General features: G+C 39.0%; 2 protein-coding genes across 2 annotated transcripts; one reads left to right on the top strand and one right to left on the bottom strand.

Annotated features, from left to right (window-relative positions):
- Positions 1-3,183: 3,183 nt before the first annotated feature.
- Positions 3,184-7,776, top strand: LOC103516946. The gene is made up of 4 exons (XM_017447268.2): positions 3,184-3,367; positions 4,250-4,399; positions 6,494-6,676; positions 7,646-7,776. Exons 1-4 carry the CDS (start codon positions 3,274-3,276, stop codon positions 7,774-7,776), a joined length of 558 nt encoding a protein of 185 aa, XP_017302757.1. The 5' UTR covers positions 3,184-3,273.
- A 9,353-nt stretch (positions 7,777-17,129) lies between these two features.
- Positions 17,130-22,212, bottom strand: LOC103516945 (calumenin). Its single transcript, XM_017447267.1, has 7 exons — positions 22,199-22,212; positions 21,395-21,588; positions 20,438-20,661; positions 20,255-20,288; positions 19,463-19,708; positions 18,548-18,672; positions 17,130-17,618 (listed from the first exon to the last, which is right to left on the bottom strand). Exons 1-7 carry the CDS (start codon positions 22,210-22,212, stop codon positions 17,430-17,432), a joined length of 1,026 nt encoding a protein of 341 aa, XP_017302756.1. The 3' UTR covers positions 17,130-17,429.
- Positions 22,213-23,759: the final 1,547 nt, after the last annotated feature.

The following is a 23,759-nucleotide window of genomic DNA, read 5'->3' as shown; positions in this document are numbered from 1 at the left end:
GCTAACAAGGCTGAGGTTCTGTAGGTACTTAATAAAGCATACAAGTAGTAGCTTGGTTCTGTACTTAATAAGGCATAGACCCTCCAAGCTAACAAGGCTGAGGTTCTGTAGGTACTTAATAAAGCATACAAGTAGTAGCTTGGTTCTGTACTTAATAAGGCATAGTCGCATAGTAGCTATGTATTAAGAATATTTAACGAGATTGATAAGTAATCAACAATTGCTTTGATTGTAAGCAAATGTGTCCATAACGAAACGTTTATGCACCTGCCCAAGTGCACACGTTTCAGTGTTCTATTGGAAAATCATAGGTACCCAATATACGTATATAACAGCAATAAACCTACGTGGAAACAGCAACATTCAATGCAAAAGTATAAAAGGTCGTTTCAAGATCCATTGACGAATAATTTCGTCCAGGAAAAGGATACCTTGTTCCTGGTTATTAAACTTAATGAAGGAAAACAAGTGTAGGTTAGGTATCTAGGTATAACTTTTTCGAGAAGGGGGTATTTGGCTCATTTATCTTAAAAAACAATGTAGGTTCTGATACGTTAGTATCCAGATGTATAATGAAAGAAAAGTATCTATATTTTCGTACTTAGGTAGGTACTTAGAATATTATAAACAGCCAACCGTGAAATTAAGGAAATCATTCGACAAAGAGATCAAAGTGGGACAATGGGGACGTCAAAGTGTTATCGCCAGTTTCTAAAGTTACCCAAAAAAGTTCTAAAGAGAATTTGAAGGTTTTCTGTAAAAACTTAAGTACCTACCTACATATATGAAGAAAAATTGCGTTTAACAAGTACCTAATATTCTCCCCCCCCCTCCTCCTCCTCCTCCTTCTTCTTCTTCTTTCTTTTTCTTCTTCTCACCCCCCGCCCCCTAGAAAGTAGGTAATTAAGATTCAACTCAAGAACGTTAACAAAATTTCATCGGATTTTTTGTGAAAAAGTTCTTTTTTGTCCAAGAAGGGGACATGCCCCCCTTTCTCCTTTTCATTTTATCTAAATTGTCGTCTTATTAACTTAAAAATTTGTTGCTTATTGATTTAAGTGTCAAATTGTTATTATTATGTATTAATTTTTAGATAGTTCATTCAAAATTAAATAACTTACACAACCCACTAATATTTCGAGTTTTAAATTTAGATTAATTCTCAAGACATTAACCTACATAGTTATTTTCGTCTACCTCTATCTTGTACCTCGTATTCCTATAAGTACTCTGCAGCTCTGCACCTACTTTATCTGCAGAGTACTTAGACGTTTAATAAATTTCGTTTATTGGGAGCCGCAATCCCATAAAGCAGATTCGGGGCGAGCCAAGACATTTTGATTTCTGAGATTGATGGTTCACACAATAAATACATTCACAGGGGTGGTCATAACGTGGCTCGCGAGCCTCACGTTATATCCACCCCTGGTATAGACGGTGCATTTCACTTGTAGATCAGACCTACCTTATTGTAGGTAAGGCGATCATGTTTAGACAGACTGAAGACAGGTATGACGTACTTCCGTTCGCCCTTTTTTTTTCAAAATTTTTATTTAGTTTTCTCTTCTCTTCGATTTGTTTCTTCAAATAAAGTTCCTTCTTTGACTTCCGCCGTGGATTTTAATAAGGAGAACTAATATATACCTGGATAAGGAAGAATGAAATTGGTGTTGAAATAGGAAGTAGAAGGCAAAATTTTAGTTTTCTCTTCTCTTCGATTTGTTTCTTCAAATAAAGTTCCTTCTTTGACTTCCGCCGTGGATTTTAATAAGGAGAACTAATATACCTGGATAAGGAAGAATGAAACTGGTGTTGAAATAGGAAGTAGAAGGCAATTAGAGGACTAGGAGAGTATTTTGAAACTCCCAAAAATAGCATTCTAGGCTCCATGTCTTTTTCAGATGGTCATAATCATAAAGCTGTCTGCAACATTTTCCCTCAGTCTAGAAGCTGGAAGTCTTTGTCTCAAATTTTCTATCAAGTAATACCTACCGACTTACTTTGATTCCTATCGAATAAAGTGGGACCTTTTAATCCTTAATACGAAATAATGATAAAATTTATTTATTAACGATCACCCCTTCCACTCATCACGCTCTTATTGTTTGCCATCAGAAAATCTTGGTTCATCTCCTGTCCTAAGTCCAGAATCTTGAGGTAGTCTTAATTTCCATGCTGAGTTCCGACAACCCACAAATCGATCTACACAGCTCGCTGATCAATTATCTCAATATCTATTTGAAGTTTTCTCAAATTTGGGATTTCCAGCAGATAGATTTTTGTTTCAACCACAAACTCTTATTATGCAATCTTTAGTCTTTTAGAATAGTTTTTTTTGTTCTTTTTTTTTGTTCTGAAAATACAAGAAGAATTACCAGTCCTCGTGAGGTCAGGGAATTGGTCTAGAAGACCTAAACGTGCTAGCCACTAGAACCCTAAACCTGACGGTCTGAGGTCAGAAGTGTGGGTTCGCAATGTTGTAATGATCTGCCATAGGGCGTCGCGACATGACAGATCCAATCCGACTTGTTGGTAAGTTAGCAGAATTTGGAAAAATTTGAGCACTTAATTTGGAGAACGTGAATAATTTTATTTCAGGAGTAACTATAAACTGTGATTGTGTGTGAAGACTAAGTAGAAACAGACATTTTTAAATATTCCTGCTTAAAAACACACTACCTATTATACTGACCAGTAAATAAGAGTATTATTTTTTGTATGTGCCTGATTGCCTATTCTTTCCGAAATTTCAACAATAAAGCTGTGATGCCATATTGCAACTTTTACAGACATTTTTAAATATTCCTGCTTAAAAACACACTACCTATTATACTGACCAGTAAATAAGAGTATTATTTTTTGTATGTGCCTAATTGCCTATTCTTTCCGAAATTTCAACAATAAAGCTGTGATGCCATATTGCAACAATTAGTTGACTTATCCCAACCCTAAGATCCGAAACAAAATTATAATCTATTTCTAGCGCTCGCGATTGATCTATTTTTAGCATCAGTCAACTTTGTCTAATTTTCCGGTAGTCATCAACCCATGTACATTAATTCTGGCGTAGGCTGCTGGGGAAGAGACAAACCCTCTGTACCAGAAAGGGGCGGGCACTTCCTGGTCCGCGCAAAGGCCAGAGGAAGCTATAAAAGGGAAAGCGCGCGACAGCTTTGTCTCACACGATCTGAACGCGTAGCTTCTTTCTGAACGCGTAGCTTCTTTGGTTTTTTTGTTTTTCTCTGGAAAATCCGGGAATTTTTCTCGGGAAAAATGTCGCGAGAGAACGAACATTCCGTGAGCTTCACCCTGGTTACTTTGGTCACGTTTGTTCTAACTCTGACACACTACGCTCAAGGATATCAAGGTAAGAGAAATCCTTTTTGGTTTTTGAATCAAATTTAAGTTGAAAACTAACATCAGGGAGATGGATAGTCTTAAGGAGTGATTACCCTGTTTTTCGGATGACTACTTGGTGGGTAAAAGTTGGTTCAGTGTCCAAGAGATGGGCACGGCACCTATCTCAGTAGTTATATTTGCAGGATGCAGGAAAAATACTGTGATTCCTTTGTGAGGAAGACAACTTTATTACCTACATGGTAGAATATAATATACCTTGTTTATCCTGCTCGAATGAGACTAAAAAATCCTTTTACCTCAGCAGTCTAAACAAGGTCTCATGTATTTTATGGGCTTAAGCCAGCAGCACTTTCCCCAGATGGTCACCCGTCTGGATACTAACCACGCATAACGTTTCTTAACATCCATTATTCAAAAATTCAAATCCATTGGGAACTGATGCATTTAGCGTGCTAGTGCCACTGGCATTGGCACCCGATTACTTTACATGAGTTTTCAACTTTATATGTGGGTAGAAAAATCGGCCCACAAGTAGGTACTTGGTTATGTACTTTTTTTTTTCAAAATTGTTAGTAGAGGGAACTGTAACTGTCGAGGTCTTATCGTCCCGAAAGAAATACAGGATAGGAAGAAGCCAGCCGTTCCGAGAGCGGACCTTTTCTCTTTAGGATAAAATCCGCCCCGGGCGAGAATCGCCGAGAACGAACTTTATCCGTTCAGGATGAAATCCGTCCCGGGCGGGAATCGAACCAAGCACTTTCAAGGCAGACGCGCTACCAACTAAGCTACGCTACGTAACTAGGCTGGTCAGAGACCAGATGCAGCAGTGTTGGGTTTAGGCCGTTTAGGTAATCTGTTTATTAGGTTCATTTTGCTTCTTCTGTTCCAGAAGCAAACAAATTAGACGGCAATGGAAATGGCAATGGGCACATCCACACAATCAAAACCAGACGAGATTCCTCTTCAGGCCTCATAGCTTTCCCTCGGGTAGGAAGAGGCAGTGATGACCTCACCTGGAGTGCTGCAGCTGATCTAACAGGTATGGAAGAGATTTATTATTATTACTTTTCAAGATGAGTGCTGTTCCAGAAGCAAACAAATTAGACGGCAATGGAAATGGCAATGGGCACATCCACACAATCAAAACCAGACGAGATTCCTCTTCAGGTCTCATAGCTTTCCCTCGGGTAGGAAGAGGCAGTGATGACCTCACCTGGAATGCTGCAGCTGATCTAACAGGTATTTCACCGCCTATTATTTAAAGGTCCTAATTGCTGGTGGGTACATCTCATTGAATAGTGAGATATGTCCACCAGTAAATTCAATTTAAAAAATGTTTATTCGTGTATGAAAAAATATGTAGGTAATTAGTAATGTCAATAAAATTACAAATGAAGATGAGTGTTTCACTGCCGTTTCTATTTCTTATGAAACAACTCTGCTACATTAGACTCGTGTGGTCTGTGAGTTAACATGCCCATCCCGTAGTATGCCTCTCATCAGATGGGCGAGGAGAGACACAATACTTCCCATTTAGGTGCTGGGTCAACACGAGTAGGTTTGAGTGACAATAAATGCCCTCTTTTTAAACTCAAAATTTAGTGGTTGGCTCCCCTCTCATCAGATGGGCGAGGAGAGACACAATACTTCCCATTTAGGTGCTGGGTCAACACGAGTAGGTTTGAGTGACAATAAATGCCTATTTTTAAACTCAAAATTTAGTGGTTGGCTCTCGCTCAAAATTTACTCCTTTCGGAAAACCCTACAGCTAGAAAAAATCAAAATTTAGTGGTTGGCTGGAAGGGCTCCTTCAAGAAACTATCCCTGTAATACGTAGGTGTTTCCCACCTAGAAAACATACCTACTCGTTTCTGCCAGTAGGTACCTACCTTTGTGTTGTAGATGATGCCTCTCATCAGATGGGCGAGGAGAGACACAATACTTCCCATTTAGGTGCTGGGTCAACACGAGTAGGTTTGAGTGACAATAAATGCCTTCTTTTTAAACTCAAAATTTAGTGGTTGGCTCTCGCTCAAAATTTACTGCTTTCGGAAAACCCTACAGCTAGAAAAAAAAAATCAAAATTTAGTGGTTGAGTGGAAGAGCTCCTTCAAGAAACTATATCCCTATATACGTAGGTATTTCCCACCTAGAAAACATACCTACTCGTTTCTGCCAGTAGGTACCTACCTTTGTGTTGCAGATGATAATAATATCTGCCTAGTTCACCTCTCCCTTCTCTCCCCTACTTTGTAATTTCATAACAACCACAAAGTTTGGATTATTCCACATGATGTATTGTTTTGTAAAATGCTGTCTAATGAGCTATTTGCTTTCGCAATGGTTACAAAAATGACACACACATTTTCAGCACGAACTTTTCATAAAACATGTCTGTTTGTTTTTTGTCGACAGAGTTGGTTGAACTTTATTTTTATGTCCATATTCACGCGCTAATTTTAGCTAAATTTTATTTATTTTTTTCCGTTTGTAGAGGCTGACACACACATTTTCAGCACGAACTTTTCATAAAACATGTCTGTTTGTTTTTTGTCGACAGAGTTGGTTGAACTTTATTTTTATGTCTATATTCACGCGCTAATTTTAGCTAAATTTTATTTATTTTTTTTCCGTTTGTAGAGGCGTGTTATAGGTACTACGAAGCAATGCTAAATATTCGGGTTGAAGCCCTTGCTCCGGGATTCACTCCACAAAAAGTCCTAAACGGATACAAGGTTCGTTCTCGGAACAGCTGGTTTCCTGTTACGAGCTATTTGCTTTCGCAATGGTTACAAAAATGACACACACATTTTCAGCACGAACTTTTCATAAAACATGTCTGTTTGTTTTTTGTCAACAGAGTTGGTTGAACTTTAATTTTTATACAACCTAGTTATTATACCTAGGCATATTCAATTTTCACGTGATACTTTTAGATATTTTTTTCACCTAGTTTAGATATTACCTAGTTTGGAAGGGTTTGATTTCCGCGCTAGCGAATTTCATCCTGTACGTCTTCTTTCTACGCTTCCGGAACGATAAGACCTTAGTAGTTGCAGTTCCCTCTACCAAATCTTTTCAGCAAAAAACAATAAAATGAAAATAAAATAAAACCGTTCGTTTCTGTTGACAGATCCAGAGCTGCATGAAATGAAGAGAAGTTTAATGGCTTTCCCCAGGGTCGGCAGGAAAGCCTGGAAGAGGGCAGACCGGGAAGGTAGCAATAATATGTGGTTTGGTCCGCGCCTAGGTCGATCGTTTGGGCAGTATAAGCGAGAGTCTGAAATCGTGCCCTGGTCCTTCTTTTCAGTTAGGGGTAAGTAATTCTGTCTCAGTGGCGTAGCGGTTAAGTCGCTCGCTTGATAATCAGGAGAGCGTGGGTTCAATCCCAGGCGAGGTATGGAATTTTATATTGCCACAAAATTATTTTGTGTATTGGACGTCTGTTTGTTTTTTGTCGACAGAGTTGGTTGAACTTTATTTTTATGTCCATATTCACGCGCTAATTTTAGCTAAATTTTATTTATTTATTTTTTTCCGTTTGTAGAGGTGTTATACTACGAAGCAATGCTAAATATTCGGGTTGAAGCCCTTGCTCCGGGATTCACTCCACAAAAAGTCCTAAACGGATATAAGGTTCGTTCTCGAAACAGCTGGTTTTCTGTTATTCTGTCCTCCTTTTCTATCCTCGATTTTGGGACGACGGACTCTGTCAAATCTCTTCAACAAAAAATAAAATAAAACCGTCTTTTTTTTGACAGATCCAGAACTACATGAAATGAAGAGAAGTTTAATGGCTTTCCCCAGGGTTGGCAGGAAAGCCTGGAAGAGGGCAGACCGGGAAGGTAGCAATAATATGTGGTTTGGTCCGCGCCTAGGTCGATCGTTTGGGCAGTATAAGCGAGAGTCTGAAATCGTGCCCTGGTCCTTCTTTTCAGTTCGGGGTAAGTAATACTGTCTCGGTGGCGTAGCGATTAAGACGCTCGCCTGATAATCAGGAGAGCGTGCGGGTTCAATCCCAGCCGAGGTATGGAATTTTATATTGCCACGAATTTATTTTGTGTATTGGACAATATTTCGTACAGGTAGTAGTAGCAGCATACTGCTGGGGTAAAGGGACTTTTCAGTCCTATTCGAGAAGTACCTATAGGTAAATAAGTCCTGTTTTTATTGCATTTATTATTATTACTATTTGATTGAATTGTATTATAAACTATCCCCCCTTGGATTTTGAAATAAATAAATATAAATCTCACTTTACCTCAAAATGTGATTCTGTTCCCAGGACTACCAAACTTATCTCTGAGGAGATCCTCCGACACGGCCTTCACTCCTCGCCTGGGCCGGGAATCGAACGAGGATACTTCCAATTACGAGGACAACGGTGACGATCCAGCCTATGCGATGTACCAGTAATGGACCCTGATGGCTTTTGGACATTGAAAGTGACCTACTCAACACCTACACATTCCCTTGAAAAACTCTCTACCTAGGTACTCCAGAACTTGGTCGTAAATTAACTCCAGACCTTAATCGTACATTGTCTTCCTTTAACTTTAACGTAAGGAGAGAGTTGGAACAGGGAAGTATTAAAGGAAGGAGGGCGTATTACCTCTGAAATCTAATTGACACAAAACAGATCCCTCTAGCAAGATAAAAAATAAAGACAGTCACTTAAAAGCTCGTTTTCGAATGGAGGGAGACACCTACGTCACTAAAAACCTTACCAGTTATACAGAGACTGTCAGTGACAAACCCCTTTAAGGAAGAAGAAGAAGAAGAAGAAGAAGAAAAACTGTCCTAGACTGTCAGTGACAAACCCCTTTAAGGAAGAAGAAGAAGAAAGAAAAAGAAAAAAAAACTGTCCTACATAGAGGACTGTCATTTGTCATTGAAACAACTGTTGTCTACGTCAACAGGTCTCACACACTTTAAGAAAGACATTAAAGAAAACACTTTATGTTTGACGTAATATACGAGTACTTTGAAAGTTTACGCTCTTTAACTCCTAGGAAGAAGAGTATAAATCTCGCTGAGGGGAAAATGATATTCAAACATCAAATACCGATAAATGTAAAACCACTTTAGGTAACTCCTCCACAAACAATAAAACACTCAAACACATCAAACAAAAGCACACAAAAATACCTTCGACACACACAAAAACCACTAAAACACTTCCAACAAATACAAAATTAGAAAACCACTGTAAAACACCTCCGAAAAACACAAAAACCACTAAAACACCTGCAACAAAACATATAAAACCACTGAAAAACACTTCCGAGAAACACAAAAACCACTCAAAAACCTCCGACAACACGCAAAAACTCCTAAAACCACTGAAACACTTCCGACAAACACACAAACCACTCATAATTCTCCACGAGCTTCATAAACATAAAATCTTAATGAATATTGAATCTGTTTTCATGACGTCATACTACACAACCTCGAACCCCTGATTCATTTCACCCGATAACGAGCATTTTTTTGCTCTCAGCAAAGAATACCTCCGACACACACAAAAACCACTAAAACACTTCCAACAAATACAAAACCACCGAAAAACACCTCCGAAAAACACTAAAACACCTAGGTACAACAAAACATATAAAACCACTGAAAAACACTTCCTAGAAACACAAAAACCACTCAAAAACCTCCGACAACACACAAAAACCCCTAAAACACCTACAGCAAAACACATAAAACCACTGAAACACTTCCGACAAACACACAAACCACTCATAATTCTCCACGAGCTGCATAAACATAAAATCTTAATGAATCTGTTTTCATGACGTCATACTACACAACCTCGAACCCCTGATTCATTTCACCCGATAACGAGCATTTTGCTGAGAGCAAAAAATGCTCAATCAGCATCATATGCCGCAAAAACCAAGAAGAAAAAGTGTATTGGGGAATTATCTTTCTATCTGTTCTCTTTATAAATGGATTCCTCTTTATCGCTACCCTCTTTTGCGGGATCCTTCGTACCGCTTTTCTTGTTTTTACGAATAATTTTTCTCTCCTTACTTCCTACTCTTTAAGTTTTCACCCGTTCTTCAAAGTTTACAAAAGTTTCGATGATTCAATGCACGATGGATGCATTACTTCAGAGAACTCGTTGTTTATTTCGCTTCAATAAACACATTATTCAAAACATGAACATGACTTGTTGTGTACCCTTCAGGTTTTGGGTTCGACTATGGAATCTGGGAGAAGATCTAAACGCAAAAGCGCTCTCGAGGAATTCTCTTTTTCTCCAATAAAAAAGTAGAAATACTTGACCATAAAAGTATAGCAATACCTAGCTTTTCTAGTTCAACCAGATAGGTGCAAAACAGGTAGTCCGTCCTTCTCTACAAGCACTTGCACCTTGAGCAGACATTAGAGTAAATTCGAAAAAATTATCCAGTGTCGACCGTCGAAAAGTGCTCGGACGAAACCATCAAATCCTCTTACTTCAGCAGAAAGTGACTATTATAAGGTGTGTCCACACATAATCGACCGGCCGTCGTACGATGTCGAGTGAACCGTCCACACTGCCTCGACAAAATAGTTTCACCTCGTTGATCCGCCGGTCGACTATGTTTGGACACAACTTTATTATTTATGCTCATTGGATGTGATTTGAACCAGCGACCTCCTGATTACGAAGTGACTTCGACAATTACATTTGCTTACCTAGGGAGAACTTCACAAACACGAAACCATCAAATCCTCTTACTTCAGCAGAAAGTGACTATTATAAGGTGTGTCCACACATAATCGACCGGCCGTCGTACGATGTCGACTGAACCGTCCACACTGCCTCGACAACATAGATTCACCTCGTTGATCGACGGCCGGTCGACTATGTTTGGACACAACTTTATTATTATGCTCGTTGGATGTGATTTGAACCAGCGACCTCCTGATTACGAAGTGACTACGACAATTACATTTGCTGACCTAGGGAGAACTTCACGAACTATGCCGAACTATGTGCTCCTAACTCCTCGCTCCGAAAAATATTGGCAAACGGAACGTGTTTCTCTAGGAGTAGCAGGTCGATTCGCGCCCGAGGCGGACTTTATCCTAATCAGATAAGGTTCGTTTTGGGAACGGCTGGCTTTCTCCTATCCTGTCCTTCTTCGATTTCGGGACAATAAGAGCTCCCTTGTTACTTCAGCAGAAAGTGACTATTATAAGGTGTGTCCACACATAATCGACCGGCCGTCGTACGATGTCGAGTGAACCGTCCACACTGCCTTGACAACATAGTTTCACCTCGTTGATCGACGGCAGGTCGACTATGTTTGGACACAACTTTATTATTATGCTCGTTGGCTGTGATTTGAACCAGCGACCTCCTGATTACGAAGTGACTACGACAATTACATTAATTTGCTGACCTAGGGAGAACTTCACAAACAATGCCGAACTATATGCTCCTAATCCTAACTCCTCGCTCCGAAAAATATTGGCAAACGGAACGTGTTTCTCTAGGAGTAGCAGGTCGATTCGCGCCCAAGGCGGACTTTCTCCCAATCAGATAAGGTTCGTTTTGGGAACGGCTGGCTTTCTCCTATCCTGTCCTTCTTTTCTTCTTCGATTTCGGGACAATAAGAGCTCCCTTGTTCCAGTTGTCAACAGCTAAAATTTGTTATCCAGATTAATCAGTAGTTTACTCGGGTACGTATTGCGCACTGATGTTAATATCCCGGTTTCATCAAGATATAACCCCGTCTTAGTCCCCACTATTCCAGGAGATGAGGGATGAAGGTTATTAGGTTAATTTGCTTGAATATTTCAATATCCCATTAGATTAACAGTTGCAACCGATCATACTATGCTGTAATCTTATGGAGGTAAGACATTTCCCATAATATTATGCTAAAATCTTGTGGAGGTAAAACACTTAATTTTCTACGTAGAGCATAGCAAGATTGATAGCTTGAATATTTCAATATCCCATTAGATTAACAGTTGCAACCGATCATACTATGCTGTAATCTTATGGAGGTAAGACATTTCCCATAACATTATGCTAAAATCTTGTGGAGGTAAAACACTTCATTTTCTACGTAGAGCATAGCAAGATTGATAGAAAAATATTTCCACATCGCATCAAGATTGATAGAAAAATATTTCCACATCTCATTATTTACCTCTTTATTGATGAGTGAAAAAAATATATTTTGGTACGGGTCCTTTTTTTAGAGAGATGTTAAAAAAGAGGTTTAATAGAGGGAATTGCTAAGGTCTTATCGTCCCTAGATGAAGAGAGAAGGAAGACAGGATAGGAGAAAGCCAGCCGTTCCGAGAACAAACATCTGTTGAGGATAAAATCCGCCCTGGTCGGGAATCGAACCCGTGACCTAGCGCTCACAAGGCAGCAGCGCTACCTTCCAAGCTAACGAGGCTGAATCAATGGAATTAAAACAGAGCCAGCCGTTCCGAGAACAAACATCTGTTGAGGATAAAATCCGCCCTGGTCGGGAATCGAACCCGTGACCTAGCGCTCACAAGGCAGAAGCGCTGCCTTCCAAGCTAACGAGTCTGGATCAATGGAATTAAAACAAGAAAGGTAAAATACATGTTTGTAAAATTTGTGGTATAAAATAAAACGTTCATTTGTTATAAAAGATCGAAAAACAAAACAAGTTAGTATGATATAGGGAGATAATGGAAGATAATTGGATAGCGATTTTTAAGCAAAAATAATAATCTAGTATAATAAAATATCTAATGATTGGAACCATCAACAGTTGGCTATCTCAAAGTTTGGTTCTAGGCGGAAAACTCTTTTTCGTTTAATTCCATTTTTTTTCTTGTAGGTTCTCCAGTACTCTGCTGTTTTTGAGGACAGTTTCGTTGATCATTGAACCACTCTCAAAATGTGTTAGTTAATTTTAAATGATAAAAAGGAACTTGAAGGAAAAACATGTTAATTATTGTTACACAAAAAGAAATGACAAACAATTAAATTAAAATATAAATCCATATAAGAAATAATATGAAAATATGAGGATTCTTGAATTTCAACAGAGTTTCTGACGTAAAGGAAATCTTACTTGATAAATACGAGGCACAAAAAATATCAAGGGAAGAAACAATTGTTATACCTCTGGCTAGAGGAAATACCTATGACTCCAAATGAAGGCTAAATCATCTAAGTTTAGAAAGATATTGTAAGTGAAACAGGTGAAGAGGTATTTTTAAATGATAAAAAATAAAAAAAAGCTAAAAAATCAACATTTACAAATATAAAAAAGCAAATACTTTGTGGGTACATAGGGGATAAAATACTGTATAGGCAGATGGTAACATAACACAGCAGAGATAATTGTTTAGCTCGGCTGGTATTAAACCCACGCCCTCATGTTTACCAGGCGAGCGTCTTGACCCCTGCACCACCGAGTTAGAGATTCATCACTCCCAGTCAAAAATATAGCTTTGTAAAGGTGTCTCCACACATAGCCGACGACGGCCGTCGATCGATGTGAATCGATGTTAATTGACTGCGATTGACGTCGAACGACAGCCGGTCGACCATGTTTGGACACACCTTAAGGCTAAATACTCAAGACTTAAGGCTAAATACTCAAGACTTATCACCCGTACTTTGAGGGCTAAGTGGGAGTAAGGTTAATCATGTGGGAATAAAATTAAATAGCTTTGAAACAGGTCAGTATTCAGGAGTTGGTACATAACTTTTGGTGGATTTCACCAATGACTTAATGAGAGAAATTTAATCGTCCAAAGAGGAGCTTTTAACATTTGTTATAAAAGATCGAAAAACAAAACAAGTTAGTATGATATAGGGAGATAATGGAAGATAATTGGATAGCGATTTTTAAGCAAATAATAATCTAGTATAATAAAATATCTAATGATTGGGACCATCAACAGTTGGTTATCTCAAAGTTTGGTTCTAGGCGGAAAACTCTTTTCCGTTTAATTCCATTTTTTTTTTTCTTGTAGGTTCTCTAGTACTCTGCTGTTTTTGAGGACAGTTTCGTTGATCATTGAACCACTCCCAAAATGTGTTAGTTAATTTTAAATGATAAAAAGGAACTTGAAGGAAAAACATGTTAATTATTGTTACACAAAAAGAAATGACAAACAATTAAATTAAATTATAATTCCATATAAGAAATAATATAATAGTATGAGGATTCTTGAATTTCAACAGAGTTTCTGACGTAAAGGAAATCTTACTTGATAAATACCTATAAAAGAGGCACAAAAAACATCAAGGGAAGAAACAAATTGTTATACATCAATGTTAGAACACTTTAATAAATACAAATAAAAATAAAAATTGTTATACCTCTGGCTAGAGGAAATACCTATGACTCCAAATGAAGGCTAAATCATCTAACTTTAGAAAGATATTGTAAGTGAAACAGGTGAAGAGGTATTTTTAAATGATAAAAAATAAAAAAAAGCTAAAAAATCAACATTTACAAATATAAAAAAGCAAATACTTTGTGGGTACATAGGGGATAAAATACTGTATAGGCAGATGGTAACATAACACAGCAGAGATAATTGTTTAGCTCGGCTGGTATTAAACCCACGCCCTCATGTTTACCAGGCGAGCGTCTTGACCCCTGCACCACCGAGTTAGAGATTCATCACTCCCAGTCAAAAATATAGCTTTGTAAAGGTGTCTCCACACATAGCCGACGACGGCCTCTTGACCCCTGCACCACCGAGTTAGAGATTCATCACTCCCAGTCAAAAATATAGCTTTGTAAAGGTGTCTCCACACATAGCCGACGATGGCCGTCGATCGATGTGAATCGATATTAATTGACTGCGATTGACGTCGAACGACAGCCGGTCGACCATGTTTGGACACACCTTAAGGCTAAATACTCAAGACTTAAGGCTAAATACTCAAGACTTATCACCCGTAGTCGATCGATGTGAATCGATGTTAATTGACTGCGATTGACGTCGAACGACAGCCGGTCGACCATGTTTGGACACACCTCAAGGCTAAATACTCAAGACTTAAGGCTAAATACTCAAGACTTATCACTCGTACTTTGAAAGCTAAGTGGGAGTAAGGTTAATCAAGTGGGAATAAAATTAAATAGCTTTGAAACAGGTCAGTATTCAGGAGTTGGTACATAACTTTTGGTGGATTTCACCAATGACTTAATGAGAGAAATTTAATCGTCCAAAGAGGAGCTTTAAATAATCCAAAAAGGAGTTTTCACTGATCAAAAAAGGAGGAATTTTTAAAAACTTCTGTTTGGATCATTAAAAATTCTCCCATTAGAGAAATCTCTGATTAAGAAGTCATTGGTGAAACCCACCATCCCACCATTTATCTCATAGATAAAACGGTAGGTAGTTCTTCATGCAAATGCATATACTTCGTAAGAAACTATGAGTAGACTTGACAAATATTGTCAACACACTTATGGCCGGGAGAACAATCCGAGTTTAAACTTGACTTAAGTTAAACTTATTTATGATTGACTGAATTTCAATCAGAATTTTAAAATTAAACAATCAAATTACTTTATTTTATTTTTATTTATTTTTATCATTTTTTAAAGAGGTTTGACAGAGGGAACTGTAACTGCTATGGTCTTATCGTCCCGAAATCGAACAGAGAAGGAAGACTGGATAGGAGAAAGCCAGCAGTTCCGAGAATGAACATTATCCCATCAGGATAAAATCCACCCCGGGCGGGAATCGAACCCGCGGCCTAGCGCTTACAAGGCAGACGCGCTACCAACTAAGCTAACTAGGCTGGCTGATCTTTTTTTAACCCCTTCTTTTAGGTGCTTTAACAATGCGTTAAAACATCTCGTTCGCGCCGTTTTGTTTAATCTTGTGAGTTTACCTTGAACTAAGTTTAAATATAGATTGTACCCGGTCATTAGTTGCAAATAAATAAATCCCTGGGTCTAGAGACTGCAAAAAAGTCCAAGCACACTTAAGGTAGAAACTCACAAAAATCACGTTACGTCACGTGAGCTCATAGGGAGTCAGAAAGATGTAGTTCAAAATTTTCCTATAATATTGTAGGTAATCTTTTCGGTGAGAGACACTTCATATACGATATTCAAACATCAAATACCGATAAATGTAAAACCACTCTAGGTAACTCCTCCACAAACAATAAAACACTCACAAACACATCAAACAAAAACACACAAAAATACCTCCGACACACACAAAAACCACTAAAACACTTCCAACAAATACAAAACCACTGAAAAACACTTCCGAAAAACACAAAAACCACTAAAACACCAACAACAAAACATAATATAAAACCACTAAAAACACTTCCTAGAAACACAAAAACCTCCGACAACACGCAAAAACCCCTAAAACACCTACAGCAAAACACATAAAACCACTGAAACACTTCGGACAAACACACAAACCACTCATAATTCTCAACGAGCTCCATAAACATAAAATCTTAATGAATCTGTTTTCATGACGTCATACTACACACGTGACGTGACGTGATAGTAATGTGTTTCAACCTTTATCCGTCACCTTACATCTAACTTGTTCCATGTTACTTTATATTGGATCAAATGCACAACCGCAACTTTAGTGGCATACATCTTTAGTGGCAACCTCTTCGGTGGGTATTACCATTAATATCTTTTTTATATACATAATTTTCATTTTTTTTTTTTTCAAATACGTATTCCGCAAATGTAATAGAAAGTCGTGTGATGTTCACACCAGATTTTTTTTCTCTCCTCCCCCCGTTTATTTTTTCTTTTGTGTCGCTCTTCTCTACAAGCACTTGCACCTTGAGCAGACATTAGAGTAAATTCGAAAAAATTATCCAGTGTCGACCGTCGAAAAGTGCTCGGACGAGACCATCAAACCCTCTTACTTCAGCAGAAAGTGACTATTATAAGGTGTGTCCACACATAATCGACCGACCGTCGTACGATGTCGAGTGAACCGTCCACACTGCCTCGACAACATAGTTTCACCTCGTTGATCGACGGCAGGTTGACTATGTTTGGACACAACTTTATTATTATGCTCGTTGGATGTGATTTGAACCAGCGACCTCCTGATTACGAAGTGACTACGACAATTACATTTGCTGACCTAGGGAGAACTTCACAAACAATGCCGAACTATATGCTCCTAACTCCTCGCTCCGAAAAATATTGGCAAACGGAACGTGTTTCTCTAGGAGCAGCAGGTTGATTCGCGCCCGAGGCGGACTTTATCCTAATCAGATAAGGTTCGTTCTCGGAACGACTGGCTTTCTCCTATCCTGTCCTTCTTTTCTTCTTCGATTTCGGGACAATAAGAGCTCCCTTGTCAGCACTGTAAACTATAACGTCACATCGCTTACTTTCAACTCAGTCATAAGAATGCGTCATGAGTCATTAGAATTCATCAACTCAGTCACTAAAATTACTCGTGAGATAGAATTCATCAACTCAGTCAATAAAATTGATCGTGAGTCATTAGAATTCATCAACTCAGTCATTAAAATTGATTATGAGTCATTAGAATTCATCAACTCAGTCATTAAAAATGATCACGAGTTATTAGCATTCATCAACTCAATCATTAAAAATGATCGTGAGTTATTAGAATTCATCAACTCAGTCATTAAAAATGATCACGAGTCATTAGAATTCATCAACTCAGTCATTAAAAATGATCGCGAGTCATTAGAATTCATCAACACAGTCACTAAAATTACTCGTGAGTTAGAATTCATCAGCTCAGTCATTAAAATTACTCGTGAGTTAGAATTCATCAGCTCACCACCATGAAGCGGGAAAGCACTGTAAACTATAACGTCACATCGCTTACTTTCAACTCAGTCATAAGAATGCGTCATGAGTCATGAGTCATTAGAATTTATCAACTCAGTCATTAAAATTACTCGTGAGTCATTAAAATCCATCAACTCAGTCAATAAAATTGATCGTGAGTCATTGGAATTCATCAACTCAGTCATTAAAATTGATCGTGAGTCATTAGAATTCATCAACTCAGTCACTAAAATTACTCGTGAGTTAGAATTCATCAGCTCAGTCATTAAAATTACTCGTGAGTTAGAATTCATCATGCCTCACCAGAGCTTCACCAAAGTCCGTCGCCTGGGATCCCACGAACAGATCATACTTGGCTAGGATTTCGTCTTTAGTGAGTTTCTGATCTGCATCTGAGTCTGACTCATAAATCAAATGACGAGCTTCAGCATCAGAGTGGTCGAAATCCGGAGGCAGGATCCAGTTTTTCACCTAAAAAAACACACACACTTCGTTAAATGACGAGCTTCAGCATCAGAGTGGTCGAAATCCGGAGGCAGGATCCAGTTTTTCACCTAAAAAAACACACACAATTAACACTTCGTCAACACACAATTAACACTTCCTTAATTGCTTTTTCGAGCTTCAGCATCAGAGTGGTCGAAATCCGGAGGCAGGATCCAGTTTTTCACCTAAAAAAACACACACAATTAACACTTCGTTAACATTTCCTTAATTGCTTTTTTTTAAGAGGTTTGAGCCAGCCTAGTTAGCTTGGTTGGTAGTGCGTCTGTCTTGTAAGCGCTAGGCTGCGGGTTCGCTGGCTCCCTAGAGACCAATGTATGAAGGTTTATCTCTCAATCTGTGCTAAAATACGAGCTTCAGCATCAGAGTGGTCGAAATCCGGAGGCAGGATCCAGTTTTTCACCTAAAAAAACACACACAATTAACACTTCGTTAACACACAATTAACACTTCCTTAATTGCTTTTTTTAAGAGGTTTGAGCCAGATTAGTTAGCTTGGTTGGTAGCGCGTCTGTCTTGTAAGCGCTAGGCTGCGGGTTCGCTGGCTCCCTAGAGACCAATGTATGAAGGATTGTCTCTCAATCTGTGCTAAAATGCACCAGAAAGTTTATTTGTGATATGTAGAGACATCGGTAGCACTCGTCTCAATATAGTTACCAGCCGTTCCGAGAATGGACCTTATCTACTTAGGATAAGTTCGCCCCGGGCGGGAGTCGAACCCGCGACCTAGTACCCAAAAGGCAGACGTGCTACCTAGAGTGGTTAAAATATAAAGCCAGCGACTCACTAACAGGTAGACCTGACAGGTACGCCTGATAGTTTGTGTGCTCATCAGGTAGACCTGACAAGTGTGCCTGATCAGGTCTACCTGATACTGAGTGGCTAGCATTACATACCTCTTCCTCATCCATAAAGCCATCTCCATTCTTATCTCTGTACATGGCGAATTGTTCCTTCTCGTTTTTCACCCAGTCAGGTAGTTCTTCATCACCGTCAGTATCCCCACCTCGGAACATATCACCTGCAATACGAGTAAACGCAATATGGAATTATGTATTATAATTTAGTTAATTTTAAATCATACCTAATGAATGGCTGTGTCGGGTGTCCACTGTTCGTCCTTCTCGTTTTTCACCCAGTCAGGAAGTTCTTCATCACCGTCAGTATCCCCACCTCGGAACATATCACCTGCAATACGAGTAAACGGAATATGGAATTATGTATTATAATTTAGTTAATTATTAAATCATACCTAATGAATGGCTGTGTCGGGTGTCCACTTGCAATACGAGTAAACGGAATATGGAATTATGTATTATAATTTAGTTAATTTTAAATCATACCTAATGAATGGCTGTGTCGGGTGTCCCCTGTCCACAGTCCACACATAATCGACCGATATCGACTGAACCGTCCACACTGTCTCGATAAAATAGATGCACCTCGTCGATCGACGGCCGATTTGTCTGGCTGATTTCAAACTTTGGTTTGTCCACTGTCCACACATAATCGACCGATATCGACTGAACCGTCCACACTGTCTCGATAAAATAGATGCACCTCGTCGATCGACGGCCAATTTGTCTGGCTGATTTCAAACTTTGGTCAAAGTCCAAAGTTAAATTTCAGGTGTGATCAACTGTCAGTCAAGCAAGCCTAGTTAACTTGAAGGGCAGCACGCTTGCCTTGTAAGCACTAGGTCGCGGGTTCGATTCCCCCCGGGTTGAACCTTATCCCAAACAGATAATGTTCGTTCTCGGAACGGCTGGCTTTCTCTTATCCTGTATCAAATCTCTTAAAAAAGAACTCACCGATATACTCTCGCAAGGACACCTTCCCGTCTTTGTCCTTATCAATGTCCTCCATGGTCTCCACTACCACCAGGTCTCTCATATGTGCCGTCTCTTCCGGGTGCAGGAACGAAGCAAATTCCTCGCGAGTCAATGCACGGTCACCGTCTATATCAGCGACGTCCCACCGTCGCTTATCCCGATTGAGCATGTTCTTGTAGGAGAAGCCTTGGTCTTCGTCCTTGGCCAGCTCTGCGGCGTCTACCTCTGAAATGACAACAAGAAGGAACAAGTACAGTGGGCTGCAGTAACACAAAAAATATTGAACAATAATCTAATATGTAAACACAAAAAAAAAAAAAGATGAGAAACTTTGTGTGTAAAAAAAGACACATCACGAGAGGGCCCAAGTACGAAATTCTACATTTCATAATACAGGCAAAATCATCGGGAAACGATCCGTGGGAAGGAGAAGAATAGTCTGGCTGCGAAATCTGCAAGAATGATAGAGGAAACTGTAACCGCTAAGATATTATCGTCCCCAAAAACGAAGAGAGAAGGAAGACAGGATAGGAGAAAGTCAGCCGTTCTGAGAACGAACCTTATCCCTTCAGGATAAAATTCGCCCAGGACGGGAATCAAACCCGCGGACTAGCGCTTACAAGGCAGACGCGCTACCAACCAAGTTAACTAGGCTGGCGAAGGGGACAGAAATAATTTTTCCCTGTACTCTTAGAGGTCAATCACTCTATCAAATTTTCCACCAAAAGCGGAACTCCCTAATACCTAAACCATCTTGAAAAACTCCCTTACCATCCAGGAATCCGTAGACTTTTTCCTCCCCCCCCTCCAACTTTTTTTTTTTTTTTTTCTTCAAAAAGAAAACATAAAAAAAGTACAATCAGATCTCCCTGCAAATAGCTCATTTAGCTTTTCTAGCACTCATTTATGAAACCTCTTAAAAAAGAACTCACCGATATACTCTCGCAAGGACACCTTTCCGTCTTTGTCCTTATCAATGTCCTCCATGGTCTCCACTACCACAAGGTCTCTCATATGTGCCGTCTCCTCCGGGTGCAGGAACGAAGCAAATTCCTCGCGAGTCAATGCACGGTCACCATCTATATCAGCGACGTCCCACCGTCGCTTATCCCGATTGAGCATGTTCTTGTAGGAGAAGCCCTGGTCTTCGTCCTTGGCCAGCTCTGCGGCGTCTACCTCTGAAATGAAAAGATCAAGGAACAGAAATTAGGACACATCATTAGAGGATTGCTGGGTCACATCCTGAGAAGAAATTGTCTGCAGAGAAGAATCATGGAAGGAGAGCTGAGAGGAAAGAGATCAATAGGAAGAAGGAGGTTTGGAATGCTGAGAGATGTGCTGAATGGAAGAACGTTTGAACAAATGAAGGAGGACGCCCAAGATCAAGAAAAGTGGAGAACGTCGTGTTGATACCTGTCCTAGGACAGATCTACATCTATATATATACATTAGAGGACTATATCAGCGACGTCCCTGTACTCTTAAAGGTCAATCACTCTATCAAGTTTTCCACCAAAAGTAAAATTAAAGAATGGTTGATTTTGAACCTTTTAAACGAAACAAAAGATTTACCTTTGGTTGATTTTGAACCTTTGAAACAGAGCAATAGATTGTCAGGGGTTTACCATCTTGACTTCCCACGCATATGAATATGTATTGATATGCGTGGCAACTGCTGAATGGAAGAACGTTTGAACAAATGAAGGAGGACGCCCAAGATCGAGAAAAGTGGAGAACGTCGTGTTGAAACCTGTCCTAGGACACATCTACATCTATATATATACATTAGAGGACTATATCAGCGACGTCCCTGTACTCTTAAAGGTACTCTTAAAGGTCAATCACTCTATCAAATTTTCCACCAAAAGCGGATCTCCCTAATACCTAAACCATCTTGAAAAACTCCCTTACCATCCAGGAATCCGTAGACTTTTTCCCTGTACTCGTCCCAGGTGATCTTCTCCTTATCCTCAGGGTTATGAGTGCGCCATTGACTCTCCACATCATTGTGAATGTATCGCTTCTGCGTGAACTGAATCCATTCTTTCAGCTCTTCCTTGGACACAAACCCATCCTTGTCCTTGTCGATTTTGTCCACGATGAGTCTGAATTAGAAAAAATAATAATAAAAGGCTTTCAGCTCTTCCTTTGACACAAACCCATCCTTGTCCTTGTCGATTTTGTCCACGATGAGTCTGAATTAGAAAAAATAATAATAAAAAATTGATTTTTATTTCTTACACTACTTTTTATTTCTTATAAGTAGGTAGAGAAACCCCAAATCCTTCCAACACCATGAAATAGGTGCCATGCCTATCTCACGGACACGGAGAGGAAAGCAAAACAAGCGAGTAGGTAATAAAGAACTAACCTGAAATACGAAACCCCTATCCTCTGGGAAGTCCAAATTATTTTACGGAGAGGAAAGCAAAACAAGCGAGTAGGTAATAAAGAACTAACCTGAAATATGAAACCCCTATCCTCTGGGAAGTCCAAATTATTTGACGGAGAGGAAAGCAAAACAAGCGAGTAGGTAATAAAGAACTAACCTGAAATATGAAACCCCTATCCTCTGGGAAGTCCAAATTATTTTGAGGCAAAGCATAGACTTTTGGTCACTGTTGTATAGAATTCACAGTTCTTCAGTTAATTCACATTGCCATCATTTCCCATTGTTAGTAGAGACTTTTGGTCACAGTTCCTCATAGGATTCACATTTCTACCACCATTTTATAACATTGTTTATTGAATTATACATAGATTGCAATTTACCATTACAATTTCATTGAGGAATGTGTCTCAGTCCCTAGACTATAGGATAGTTAAAAAATATACTACGAGATCTTATTTCGACTTTGGGGGTAAAGAAACTTTTCCATCTCATCCTGGCAGTATAAATGAGGTATATTCTATTTTTACTATGATAAATTAATGCATATAAAATAACGGGACATTCCTATGTTTTTTCAGATCAAACTAATCTCACCTCTTCCCAACAGTACGGATTTGGAGAAGGTTCAAACCTCTTCACACTCAAATTTTGCTTTCTGAGATTTGACAGAATGATGGGGTGAAACATTAAAAGCAATGAAAAGGGAAGTAAATAGAGCACAACTTCTAGATAGAAAAGGAAAAATTCTCATTTAAATTAGAGGAGGAGTTTACCAAGTGTCTCTAGACAGGCAAAATGGCAAGTAGGTACAGGAAATATTAATTACAGGAGCTGTAAATAATGGAATGTGAAAACAAATGTTAGCCTAGCTCAATAGTAACATATGTGGTAGGTCAAATGTTTCTGTTTGCATCTTGATTAACAAGTAGGTATCATAGTTAAGTGCTTAACCTAAATACCTACCAACATCCTTTGCAACACTATGAATCTACTTCAAGGCAGGGGCTTGCCAAGTCAGATCATCTCAAGATCAAGATTAATCAAGGATTGAACATAGAGCCTGATATATTTACTTAGTGCCCAGCCTGATCTATAGTTTAACTTAATCCCAAGATAAAAAAAAACACCTAAATACAGCAAAACAATTAGGTACCTAAAGGGCTAATAATACATACATGCATGAGAAAGAAAAACATCCCAGAACATAGCATTTATAACTAGATATCAGTAGAACTGTTGTGTTATGCAACTTATGGCAAAGTTTTTTTTATAGGACTCCTGTACTTAATATGTTTCAGTAAGGAGATAGGTATCTAGATTTTGGTATTGAAAAGGTCAAGTAACCACTGAAGGCTTATAAAACAAACATGAGAAAGAACGAAATAACAGAAACAATAGCGCAGAACACATAATTTATAGCTAAATATAGAACCGTTAAGCTACTGAAGTATTCCTGTAAGCTGCTTCAGTAGGGAGTCTTGGGAGATGGATTTTGGAAATGAAAGGGTCAACATATCATGCTGAGTTGGCGCCTCCAACGTGGAGCTTTTCGGAACCAAGGGTCACGAGTATATCAAACAAGCAAACACATATTGTAGTTTTGAAACTGACATTTTTCTAGAGGCATTTTTCATTTGGTTGTCTCGTCAGATCGATCTTAGTCATCTTACCCTACAGGTGAAATGTACCTGTTGAAAGTTAATTTGGATTGTGACCCAATAAAGGTGTAAAAATGAGATGAGACATTAAAACAGGCTGAAACACTTACCTACGGATGTGGTCTTGTAATCCTCTGCACACAAAACACCCTTATCACTAGATTTTATCACAAAAGTTAACTGAAACTGATAAGAAAAGCACGAGCACTGTAAACTATAACGTCAC

This window comes from Diaphorina citri, unplaced genomic scaffold (genome assembly GCF_000475195.1).
Source record: "Diaphorina citri unplaced genomic scaffold, Diaci psyllid genome assembly version 1.1 scaffold1707, whole genome shotgun sequence".
In the NCBI taxonomy this organism is placed as follows: Eukaryota; Metazoa; Arthropoda; class Insecta; order Hemiptera; family Psyllidae; genus Diaphorina; species Diaphorina citri.
This window is presented reverse-complemented; position numbering and strand designations above follow the sequence as displayed.

Coding starts and splice junctions, on each gene's coding strand:
- LOC103516945 (XM_017447267.1), bottom strand. Junction 20,289..20,437: donor ATAAGGACAAAGACGGAAAG/GTGTCCTTGCGA, acceptor AAAAAGTTGGAG/GGGGGGGAGGAAAAAGTCTA. Junction 17,619..18,547: donor GCTTTATGGATGAGGAAGAG/GTATGTAATGCT, acceptor GTGTTTTTTTAG/GTGAAAAACTGGATCCTGCC.
- LOC103516946 (XM_017447268.2), top strand. CDS start 3,274: ATGTCGCGAGAGAACGAACATTCCGTGAGCTTCACCCTGGTTACTTTG. Junction 3,368..4,249: donor CTACGCTCAAGGATATCAAG/GTAAGAGAAATC, acceptor CTTCTGTTCCAG/AAGCAAACAAATTAGACGGC. Junction 6,677..7,645: donor GTCCTTCTTTTCAGTTAGGG/GTAAGTAATTCT, acceptor TTCTGTTCCCAG/GACTACCAAACTTATCTCTG.